We start from the raw sequence: 12,496 nt of genomic DNA, 5'->3' as shown, positions 1-12,496 counted from the left end.
GGTCGTGGGGGGAGTGGTGGGGGTGCTGAATCTTTTGGAACGAAAACCTGGACCCACAGCGGCCCTCAAGGACTGGATTGCTCACCCTTGACTTATACTATGGTCACACTGAAGGTCATTTCAAATTTCTTTGCCTGTATGTGACACATATCTGATTTTATTCATGCAGTCCAATTCCAATGTTATGTTTGACCTGGATTAATTGGTATGTGGTGGTTAAGACACCTTTGCAATATGGACGCAAATCTGCATGAATGGGACCCATAAGTCACAAACAAGTGAAATACATAAGTCACCAGTGTTCGACTGTCAGTTCTTTCTCTATGAACAGTTACACACACAAAAAAATCTGAATTTAAATAAAATCCAAATTGGGCATCACGTCAGTGGTGTCAACATGGTCTTAATTCCCCTGCTTTCAACATTTAGTTTAGATTTCAGAGTAACATTGGCATACGGCCTCCAAAACTTTTCAGAGCGCCATTATTACTTCACTCAGTTCATTGTTACGTCAACAAATGCAAATTTAAACTCTAGCATGCAGATCTAAAGCCATTACTATGTAAATCCAAAAATGTCACTGGCTTCTTTTAGTCTGAGCTCATCTGATATGGAATTTTGAAAAGTACAAGAGGGTGCTATTATCTTTGGAGTCTAATTTTCAAATTGTTTTGGAAATCACAGGTACCATATCCTCTGGACATTTACTAAATTGTTTTCATTACAAAGTTGTAAACCAGTGTCTGTGATTGCTACAGGCTTTTTCATAGTACTCTTACCTGCCTCAGATGTGGACCAAATCACCCTTTCATGTGAGAAGGGTCATGTTATGGTTCCAAAAGCACTCAAGCATTTTCTCACATGGCTCCCACATTGCTGATGACCATATGGAAAGGTACATGTGGTCAGTAGCCATCTTTTTCTCATTGCATCTCTGCCAGCTTTCCTGGACCTGATGGACAGTTTGTCTTTCATCTCCTCTCCTCTTTTCAATGGACACTCACCCCTTCTGCCTTCTTCCATGGCGAAACCACATCTTTTTCCACCTACTCCCATTTCTTTCACTTCCTTTCACTGAGTGTGGCTGTCACCCCTATATTGTGCCAGGTGAGGCTATAAAACAGCAGGAGTAATCACTATTGGATGGCAGCGAGACAAGGTGTTTTGTGTGTGTGTGTGTGTGTGTGTGTGTTTGTGCTTGTATCAGCTTCTGTTTTTAATTATTTTCTGATATCCAAGGATATCATATGTGAACTGTGCCTGCATTCTCAAGTACTCTTTATGCAGTCATTCACGACTACTCTATAGACCAGGGATGTCAGACTCTGGTTGGTTTGCGTGCCGCGTTAACGTCAACTCGATTTCATGTGGGCCGGACCATTTTAGAAATAATATTTAGATTTTTTTTAATAAATGGATTAAAAGCCCTGAATATTCAGTTTTTATAGATCTAAAACAATGTTTATTTTAGCATTTTTAATATATTTTTAGATTTTACAAAATGATTTTTGAACTAAAAACAGAAAAAAAAGATTAAAAAATTACAATTATTGATTTAAAAGTGGGAAAATCAGGAAATTTAATACACATCTATACTCTTCATTTTAATTTGATCCTAAAACAGAAAGTCGGCACAAAATGATGCCAGATTTGGCCCCGGGCCGCCACTTTGACACATCTGCTATAGACAGTCAATCTTCTCAACTGCTACGTGTTGGTGTGTTAAACATCAACATTTCTAACCTATGACCTACAGTAAGCAATATCTACACTTCAACCATACCCATAAGTCTTCAAAACGTCATGATGCCTTCAAGGCTAAAAGAGTCTCTCACTCCCTTGAATGAATATTTGTGCATGTCCTGGTGATTCACAGTTTGGCTGCGATATTTGAGAGTCTGGGGTCCATACCATGCATTAAACTTAGCTGCCCTATTTTCTGACTATACTATTGACTAAACAACATTAAAAAAACTTGATATTCTGTACAGTAGTTTGAAAGTGATACTGTCTTTTAAAATTAATTTTAAGATTTTTTTTTTAAATGACGGTATGTCACATTATTTTTGCTACTGAGGTGGATGTTTTTGCAGCACTGACCATTAAAGTTCAACTATCACAAGTTTGGACACACTAATTAAATATAATCCTATCAAAGAGTATTACAAAATAAATAATCAAGACTCACACAGATAAATCACTATTGAATTTGTATAATTTAAATAATTTATGTCAATAATCCATGAGTTTGGCTCTGCTTACTCTGCTAACTGATGGCGTAATCGAACATCGGGATTTCGGCAGAGGGCGAGACTCGTTGTCTTTATCGTGTGACGAGTTGGTGTATTAAATTGTAAGTGGTTCAGAAGAGGAATGAAGTATTGAATAACATGAGCATGATTCTGGAGATAAATTACCACCCTACAAGTCCCAAAACCGGGAACAGAATCACCATAACTTCTGATCTTGGTGTTGGCTAATTTACCGTCCAAGGCAAGCAGGTGGATTTTAAGGGCTGTTTGTACTGCTGTCAATGTGAATGCTGTATCTATTTCATTCTCCACACATTAAAAAATCGACTTGGCAAAAGCACAGCTAGCCGCAAAATAGCCAAACAGGTGCAAAAAGGTTCGCACTTGTATGAAAAGATGCTCTGGTTTTTGTCCTCTGCTCTGTCTGCCATTTACAAAAATTGAAATGAGTATCTGTAATAAGTCACCAAATATATATTTTTGACATGTTAACAATAAAGTTCCAAAACTTTGAAACCTTTCACTCTTTCCATTTAATGTTTTGTTCGCAATACGATTTTAGGCTGTAGTCTACCTTTTGCCCAAACTTAGTTGGGATAGGCTCCAATAACCGGTGATCCTGAGGATGATAAGCAGTTTTGTGGATGAATGAGTGAATGTTCAAATCAAACATATTTCTTGGCAGTCATTGTTTTGTACCACTTATATACTTTGGTAGAAATAAGATGCCTTACAATGAAATAATATGGATAAAATGGACCCCTATTCAATTTTTCGATCATATTCTCATGTCGGCTATTGAAACATTAAGTTAAACTAACCGCCAAACCTGTTAAATCAAAGGATCCAAATGTTAAGCAGATATCAAGCTCCATCTAGAGACCCCATGCTTGCAGTATGAATTAAGAACAAAACACGTGGTTTCAACTGGCTTTGTTGATGCTTCTTGAAGCCCAATTTTGGCTTCATACAGAGGTCTCTAATCCACTGTGATAATGATGAAACCTAATGGTATGCAGTTGCCATTCAAAAAAATGAGCAGCTTATTTAAAACAGCTGAAGTTGTTGGAAAATCAATTTACATCAAGAACTGATCCTTTATTTGTTCAAATTGTGGCTTTTTATGGATATTTGCTCTGTTGATTCTCCCTAAATCGGTATCAGTGAGATGTGGGGAAAGGAAGAAATAATTGAAGCCAGAAACTATTTAGATGAGGGAGAAAAATGAACAGACAGAGAAAGAGAGAAGGAGGAGGTGGTGGTTGGGGCTTAAACCTCAGTTTTTATATGGACTCTGGTTTTGATTTGCAAAGAGCCATCATTCATCAGTCCTGTCAAGCTTTTCTATGTTTTTTAAGCCCTAAAAAATATCTTCTTTCTATCCTCCATTTTCTTGTTCACAGAGGGACTACGATCAATTTTTTATTGCAATCTGTATTTCTCTGCTCACACAATTCTGTAGCTTCTATCAAGGAATTTCAACACATTTGATGATTTGTAAAACAAAAATTAAAGGCTTAATTTGCATTGTTTTGCTTCTTTTTTTTGCAAGTGCCTTCAACCATGCAAAGAGCTTTGGGAAACCAAGATGATTCACTCACTGAAGTCTTGTGAGGTAAAAAGAATGCATTGTGTGTGCGCATGTGTGATTGTGTTGCAACACATCTGCACAACAAACTTGTTTTTGTTGGCACAACCATTTCAAATTTTAGTTCTGGGTGCATAGTTCCGAAGGTATTTGTGTTTAGATTTACTGTGGTAGATTCTTGTTAAGGGTGGCCCGGTGAGGCGAGTGGTTAGCGCGTGGGCCTCACAAATTTGGGGTCCTGGGTTCAAATCCAGGTCACGTGCACCTGTGTGGAGTTTGCATGTTCTCCCCGACCTGCGTGGGTTTCCTCCGGGTACTCCAGTTTCCTCCCACATTCCAAAAACACGCATGGTAGGCTGATTGGACACTCTAAATTGCCCCTAGGTATGGGTGTGCGTGTGCATGGTTGTCCGTCTCCTCGTGCCCTGCGATCGGCTGGCCACTGATTCAGGGTGTCCCCCGCCTCTGGACCGCAGTCAGCTGGGATAGGCTCCAGCACCCCCCGCGACCCTAATGAGGATAAAGCGGTTCAGAAAGTGAGATGGGAGATGAGAGAGATTCTTGTTACACACATTTGTCCTCACAAACATGTTTAATACTGTGCTTGTGCACCCTAACACAAGCACACGCATGGCCGCGTGAACACACACAAACAACTCACTTGATGTGAACTTTTAGTACATTTTCCATTGTTGCATGCTCTCGTTTTAGAGTAAGTGTTTTTTATTTATTCATTTGTTGTAAATGCAAAACAAAACCACTGTCTCTTGCGGCCTCAACAGAAGCAGACAGAATGTGTGACCAGCAGCGAGTTTCTGACATCTCTGAGGTCATCCAGACAGGGTGACTGCCCTCAACCTCAACGCGCGACTGGTTTTGCGGCTGCCTGTGTGGAAAGCTGCTCACTAGACCGACATTGTCCTTCCCCCAGGAAATGTTGTTTCAATGGATGTGGCCATACATGTCAAACACCACACAATCTTTACAAAGGTGAGCCTATAGAACAGGGGTAGGGAACCTATGGCTCGGGAGCCACAAGTGGCTCTTTTGATGGGTGCATCTGGCTCTCCGTTAACCTATATGATAAAATATGGAAACCGCTGGTGACAGGGCTGAGATACTACGTCTATAGCTGCCTTAATCTTCTTTTTTGTTTGTTATTTTTTTGCATTAGACTCTTCTGGAATGCATACTCATTGATTAGCAACTGCATAAGAATGTTGTCAGAAGTATTCAGAGTTTTTTTCCACTTTAAAAGTGGTGAAATTACAAACACACAAAATCGGACTATGGCTCTCAAGGATTTACATTAGAAAATATGAATTGTTTGGGGCTCTCTTTGTCAAAAAGGTTCCCGACCCCTGCTATAGAATAACTTGCTCTAGTCCAGCCATGTCTGTTTATCTACCCTTTAGAGCAAGGGTGTCAGTATAATATTTAGATTTTTTTAAAATAAATTATTAAAGATTAATAATTTAAATTAAACGAAGAAAAAAAATATTTTTTATAAATGGATTAAAAGAACTGGATTAAAAGCCCTGAATATTCAGTTTTTTTATAGATCTAAAACAATGTTTATTTTAGCTTTTTAAAAAATATATTTTTAGGTTTTACAAAGTGATTCTTGAACTAAAAACACAGAAAAAATGATTAAAAAATTACAATTATTGATTTAAAAGGGGGAAAATCAGGAAATTTAATATACATCTATACTCTTCATTTTAATTTGATCCTAAAACAGAAAGTCGGCACGCATGATTTACTTTCCCGCACCAAACAAAATGATCCGGCGGGCCAGATTTGGCCCCCGGGCCGCCACTTTGACACATGTGCTTTAGCGAGTGCTATTTCAACTTGTTCGCTGCTATTGGCTGTACTAGATAGTTCCCCCAGTTTTTAATTGGATGTCTTTCTTAGACAGGAATTATAAATGTATTGTTTTGCTTATGATGGCACAGTGGTTTGTTTGCCTGGTTTCTGTGCAGGCAGCATGGAATCACACTCAGTGTGACTTTGACTGTGAATGGTTTTCTGTCTCTGTGAATGTCCTACAACTGACTAGCGACCAGTTATGAGTATAGTACGCTTTTTTGCACAAAGTCACCTGGATTAGGCTCCAGCAAGCCAACTAACAAGAATAATCAGTGTTGAAGATGAATGAATGTATGAATGTTTCATTTGTACATGAAATGAGTGTGTGCCACTTCATAAAGATCGCAGGGGTGGGAAGAAAGGAGTGTACATCCTGAGTTGGTTGGCACACAATCACAGAGCACAAAGAGACAAAATCATTATTAATCAAATTATTAGTTATCAATCAAAATAATAATATAGTAACTATAATTGATACCTATCATGTACACACAGTATGTAAACATTGCATTTTGTGTCATGTAGCCCCCTACATCTATACAAAATTTTATATACACCGGGCTCTTGTGAGGTTACTTAAAAAAAAAATACTGAATAATATACGTGCTCTATAAACTGTTTAGCTACTCAAGTTTTGCTTGTAATTTTTGTCCATGCTTGTAATTTTTGTCCATATAGATCAGGGGTCCCCAAACTTTTTCCTGTGAGGGCCACATAACTTTTCCCTTCTCTGATGGGGGGCCAGTGTCAGTTTGTAACAGAAAAAGTGTGACGATCGTAGGGGAGCTTAAAAAATTTATTGTTTTCCAGAAAGCCACACATAACCAAATAACCCTTTCCAGGTTCTTTACAGAAAAAAAGTCAGGAAACAAATAATAACACTATTAATGAAATAAATAATAACTAAATAACCCTCTCTGAGTTCTTCACCGAAAAAACAGGAAATAAATAACACTATTTATGAAATAAATAATAACTAAATAACTCTTTCTGGGTTCTTCATAGAAAAAAAAAGCCATGGAACATTAACTTTCTGTTGTGCCACGCACGATCTTCTCCCTTTGCTCTGAAGTTTATGCACGACACCACAACCGTCATTACAGAATCCCACATCAACATTTTGCAGCACAGTGCTTGCTGTTGAATTCGGCAGTGGGCTCGTAGCGGGGTGGTGAGACCCCTTTTTTCCAACTCCCGGTTCATGCGTCCCATTAGACCGCGAGTTTCGCCCACCATGCTAGGAGCCCCATCAGTCGTGATGCTAGCTAGCTTTGACCAGTCCAGGTCCAACTTCTCCATGGTTTGGCACACTTTGTCAAAAATATCCTCTCCCGTTGTAGCCCCTTTGAGACTTTGGAGGGCTGCCAGATCCTTGCAAATCTCAAAGTTTGCGCTAACTCCACGAATAAAAATGAGCAGTTGCGCTGTGTCTTGCACGTCCGTGCTTTCATCCAGTGCTAATGAAAATAAGTCAAATTCTTTCGTCTTCTGCTGCTGGTGGGCATATACATTACTCCCGATTTCTTCAACGCGTCTGGTCATTGTACTCACCGACAGACTTACGGCATTAAATGCATCTTTCTTCTCGGGACACACCTCCTCCGCGACAGTATCCATACATTTCTTAACAAACTCTCCGTCAGTGAAAGGCTTACCGCTGCTTGCTATCAATTTAGCAACCCGAAAGCTGGCCCGAACGGATGCCTGGTTCTGCTGAGATAGTAGTCCACTTTTTCGCTTTGAGAGTTTGTCTGCTCGTATTTGGCCTTGCAAGCTATCGTACTTGTCTTTGTGACGGGATTCATAGTGTCGGCAAAGATTGTATTCTTTGAATACCGCCACCGTCTCTTGACAAATGAGACAAACAGCCTTTTCTTTGCATTGAACAAAAAAACTCCAGGTTAAATACCCTGCATTCTGAATCAATTTTTCTCTTACCTAACTTTTTCGCCATTATTCCGTTCTTAAACAGGTTGCACAGTTTTTATATGCTTGAATAGTCCGCGATGGTCCCAGGGCTCCGCCCTCACCTGCGATCGTCCAGATGTCTCGGTAACACTGCTCGTGCATGCAACGGTGGACGTGCCCGCATGCATCAAAGGGAAACACTCTCCCCGCGCGTGTCACCAAAGAAGCAATGCGAAGCCCCGCTTCACTGGGATGATTTGTGGGCTCAGCAGGGGTGCAATGAACCAAACACAAGATTAAAAGGTCCCAGTCTTCAAGGCCAAATAGGAAAAAAATCCGATAGCGTCTCTGGTATTGTTCAGAGGGCCGGTCCAAATGTGCCGGCGGGCCGTAGTTTGGTGACCACTGATATAGATGAATTGCATTTTTGAATAATTTGATACTAATCTTTATATTTAATTCTTAAAATTCATTAGGAGTACCAAGTGTTAGAACAGTTAATAACCAGAAAAAAAAACTCATTTCAGATTTGATTCACACTATCAGTTTTTCTTAACTGTCGGGAACAGAACAGTTATTGTATGTATGATTATATTAGAGGGATCATTACTGAACATAAATATTGTCTTTTCCCTACAGGTGTTCCTCTAAAACCCCGCAGAGATATGAGCTTCGTGGAGGATCCAGTGGGACGGTTAAAAGTGATGTGGGTGTCCAAGTTTAATGTCAGCATAGAGCCAGTCGTTTATGTGCTCCAGTCACGCTGGAACACAGGCATTCACCCCAGTGAAGATAATGCATCCCCATGGATCACCGTTGCCATGGTAAAACGCCACCAGACTTTTTTTCCCTAAACCCTAAGCTTCCCTTTGAGGATTTGATGTTGCCTTTCAACCATTTAACAATCTCAAAAAGTTGTGCAACCTATCTTTACTTCATAAATTACCCTGGAGATGATAGACAGTTTCCACCTCATCTGTCTACCGCCTCTCTCTTTAAACCTTTCCTCTGCATGTCTGACACTTTGCCAGAATAAACTGTCTGTGTGAAGGCGTGCGTGAGTGTGTGTGTGCCCCCGTGAGGTTAGATAAATAAGCAGAGCTTAAAAAGGAGCCACTGGTAGCCACAGTCACTCCACGACTGCCTCTGAATGACTGAACATTCATTATGGACTTAAATAGATGACGGCTCATGTCTGTGTGCTGCTTTTGTGTCACCAAGCCAGCTATTGCATAGAGCAAGGGTGGAAAACGCGGCTCTCGAGCCGCATGCGGCTGCCAGCCAAAATGAATGTGGCTTTTTGCTTCTTATTTCTCTTCATATTTTGTATATATATAAAAAAAGTGAAAAATGTCAAAAGCCTTTATTGTCATTATACAACAGCTGCCTATAACGAAATTAGTTGTGCTACTCTACAAAGTGTGTGTTGCCCAATAAAAACATTCACATCACAATGCCGTGAATCAATGGGATCACTATCAGGACCACACCTATTTACTACGCTATAGTGAAGAGACAGGTGACAGCCATCAGTTTTGTTTGATGAACCAAGATTTGACAACTTGACAACTCAGCTGGGACCACGACGCTCATGAGGTTGTGATACAGATAATAAATGAATGGATGTGATCATGCCGCCTGATGGTGTACTGGTTCACTCGCCTGACTTCGGTACAAGTAGGTGCGGGCTCGATTCCCTCTGGTTGCGGTGCGATTGGGAGTGTGGATGGTTGTTTGTCTCTCTGTGTGTTCTAGGGCTGACTGACTACCAGTCCAGGGTGTAGTCTACCTTTCACCCGAATTCAGCTGGGATAGGCTCCAGCAACCCTTCTGAGGATGCGCAGTACGGAAGATGAATTAGTCTGACCATTCATTCATTTTCTTTTTTTTTAACCTAGGTCTACAATGTCTTGTGTGTCTTGTGTCTTGGTTGCTACCGCAACCAAGACATTTCCTGAATACGGGATGAAATAAAATTCTAATCTAATCTAAACTAAAATTTACCCAGCTACTTATGGACACCTGGGTGGGGGACACCCTGAATTGGTGGCCAGCCAATTGCAGGGCTCAAGGAGACAGACAACCATTCATGCTCACACTCATACCTATGGTCAATTTTGAGTGTTCAAACAGCCTACGCACGTTTTTGGCATGTTGGGAGGAACTCAGAGTGCCTGGGGAAAACCCACGCAAGCCTGGGGAGAACATGCAAACTCGACACATTAAGGACCCTCCTAGGATCGAACCATGACCCAAGAATACTGAGGCCGACATGCTAAGCACTCGTCCACGGGGCTGCTGAAAATAAAAATCAGATGGCTAAATAACCATGCAAACCTTTAAATTACAATGTTTTAGTGACAGCTTTCTTGGAAGTCTACACATTTTTACAAGGTCATTATTCCACACACTTTCATGTGCATCTATGTGTGTTAAATCTGGTTTTGATGTGTTTGTATCTTTAGACCCTTTCGGAAGATGCACTACTGGCATATCTAAGACCTCAGCGTTGGTATCAGTTCCGAGTGGCGGCAGTAAACAGTCAAGGCACCAGGGGCTTCACGACACCAAGCAAGCACCACATCTCCAATAAAGGTCAGACGAGCACACTGGAAAACGCTGGGGAATTTAGATAGCATAGAGCTGTGCTGTACTGACCTGACAGGGAATACCAATGTGTTTTAGCAACTAAGTAACACAGCTACCCTCTTCATTTGTGCCAATGTATGATAGATATAATCCCTGAAAGTAACTGAAAAACATTTTTATTTCCTCTTGTTGTTTCTTCTTGCCGATCTTTAAACAATAATTAAGATTTATATATTCTGAGTGCGCATACATATGCAACTATTCACCAGACTCTTGCTTTTAATAGGTGTTGGTGGTGTGCTAAAATTACAATGACTCTAGACTCATTGAATCTCTAAGTTTTCTTTATTTGTTGACACTTTCCCTGGAGTAAAATTGTCAACCCCAGCGCAAACACTAATGTTGGCCCTATCACAACCTTCAAAGAATAGTCAACATGTTTATTTGATTTTTAGCGGAAATTCAGATGACATTATTAATACCACATTCCCATCTGTGCTTACATACATGAGAAGTTTTCTAGAATAATAACTTGAGACAGTAGTATCTTAAAAAAAAACATTACACAATGAGTTTCTTATCTTTTCTAATCAATTTGTTTTATTCTTTCAAAACTGAAAATCTTATATTATCTTATTTTTCACAACCATTTTATATATATATTTTTTTATATTTACTCAGAGCAAGGATCATGCTTCAGCTGTTTTCCCTGTTTTAAGATGACTGTTGCTCTGTCAGCTTCATACTGCTTTTGTACGCGCATCTGTGTGTGTTAAATCTAGTTTTCTGGGTTGAAGGTTAAAGACATACGGACAGACATTCCAAATACCATCTGATAGTAGTCAAAGTTGTGTGTTTCTACTTCATTGGGCTGATTAGTCAGGGGCTAGAGGTCAGGGGTTGCAAATCAGGAAACAAGCAGATGTCGAACAGGTTCCTCTTCTGTTTTGAGTCTTTTAATGTGACCTCACCAGTTGACAGTGCCGCTTGCCTTCGCAAATCACAAGATAATATCGACTGCAGAACTAATTCTGATGTCTTTTTAAAAAAATTTTTTTATCATACACAAGAGTGAAATTCATCTTGATGAGAGAGAATAAATTAACAAAGGTTTTCGATCAAAAACTTCCATCAGATGAAATATTTAACTTTAGTCTGTGCATAAAGACTAACCAGACAAAGTCTCTGAGCAGTGGGAGGCATATACGGATGTTGTTCTAATAAGGTACTTTTGTAGTTGTAATCAAATACAGCACAACCTATGAGGTACTAACGAGATGCAGACTTTGTGTTGAAAGAGCGGCGACGTCGGGATTTCTTCTCAGAGGCAAACGTAGACTTGCAGCAGACGTCTTTGCTCTACATTATGGTAGCTACTGAAAAGGTTATTGTCATGCTTCTCCATTATCGCTCACCTTTGATACTATTAATCTAATTGACTGAGTCGACTCCAATGAGACCAAGAGGAAATGAGCTTTTTCCTTTCAGTTTATCATGTTCATGTTCAGGGTCATAACAGGGGCTGGAAAACAAGAATGTCAAAGCTTTTATTTTATTGTGGCAGCACAGATTGTTGTATATTGTTGATCAATAGTTTTTCGAATTATGGCTTCCTGCTTTGTCAGATAAAGCATTTATTGTCGCCAAAGTGAAATCTTTATTTTTATTATTATTAATGAAAATAACTTCCGCTATTTCGCTGCAGACCCGTCCCCTCCCGGACCTCCAACAAATATCCGAGTGAGCAACCAGACTGTGATTGCGATTGTTTCTCAAGCAGGACCTCACTTCACAGAAAGGTATTGAGCAAACATAATTACATGGATCATTTTCCTTTCTGTACCTTCTCTATGTACTGCATCTCTATTTCTATGTCATCCTAGTAATTGTTTAAAAAATGACCTCGTGCATGAAATAGTTTCCCATAAAAAATATTTTGAACTGCCATTGCACAGCCGTCAAAAGAAGGTTACAAAAGCCACAATAAAATCAGTCGACAAACCAAGAAGGATTTCACTGAAGCACCAATTCAGTTTTTCTTTCCAACTTTTTTTCTGATCAACAAAAACAGGCCATAACCACAAGGCCACTGTATTCCAAACCACTAACATACCATATTACAAACACCATAGAATGAAAATGCAGAGACACTGTTCAGAACCTCACCAGAAAAAAAACCAGATACACAAAGAACAATCCCCAAAAGTATAAGCAAAAGTACTAAATTATGATAATCATCCACATTCTCCAAATCTGACCATCAAATACATTTTCTTTATGATTTATT

General features: G+C 39.7%; 1 protein-coding gene across 2 annotated transcripts in view; it reads left to right on the top strand.

Moving 5' to 3' along the window:
• anos1b (anosmin 1b) overlaps positions 1–12,496 on the top strand; it is a 37,789-nt gene that overhangs the window by 14,071 nt on the left and 11,222 nt on the right. For both annotated transcript variants that reach the window (XM_077607363.1, XM_077607364.1), the window contains exons 3-7: positions 3,805–3,867; positions 4,623–4,830; positions 8,260–8,444; positions 10,086–10,215; positions 11,915–12,008. In XM_077607363.1, the coding sequence (XP_077463489.1) occupies positions 3,805–3,867; positions 4,623–4,830; positions 8,260–8,444; positions 10,086–10,215; positions 11,915–12,008 (680 nt within the window). The remainder of the gene's footprint in view (positions 1–3,804; positions 3,868–4,622; positions 4,831–8,259; positions 8,445–10,085; positions 10,216–11,914; positions 12,009–12,496) is intronic.

This window comes from Stigmatopora argus, chromosome 8 (assembly GCF_051989625.1).
Source record: "Stigmatopora argus isolate UIUO_Sarg chromosome 8, RoL_Sarg_1.0, whole genome shotgun sequence".
NCBI classification, from domain to species: domain Eukaryota; kingdom Metazoa; phylum Chordata; class Actinopteri; order Syngnathiformes; family Syngnathidae; genus Stigmatopora; species Stigmatopora argus.
The sequence above is the reverse complement of the archived record's forward strand: the minus strand, read 5'-3'. Positions and strand labels throughout refer to the sequence as shown.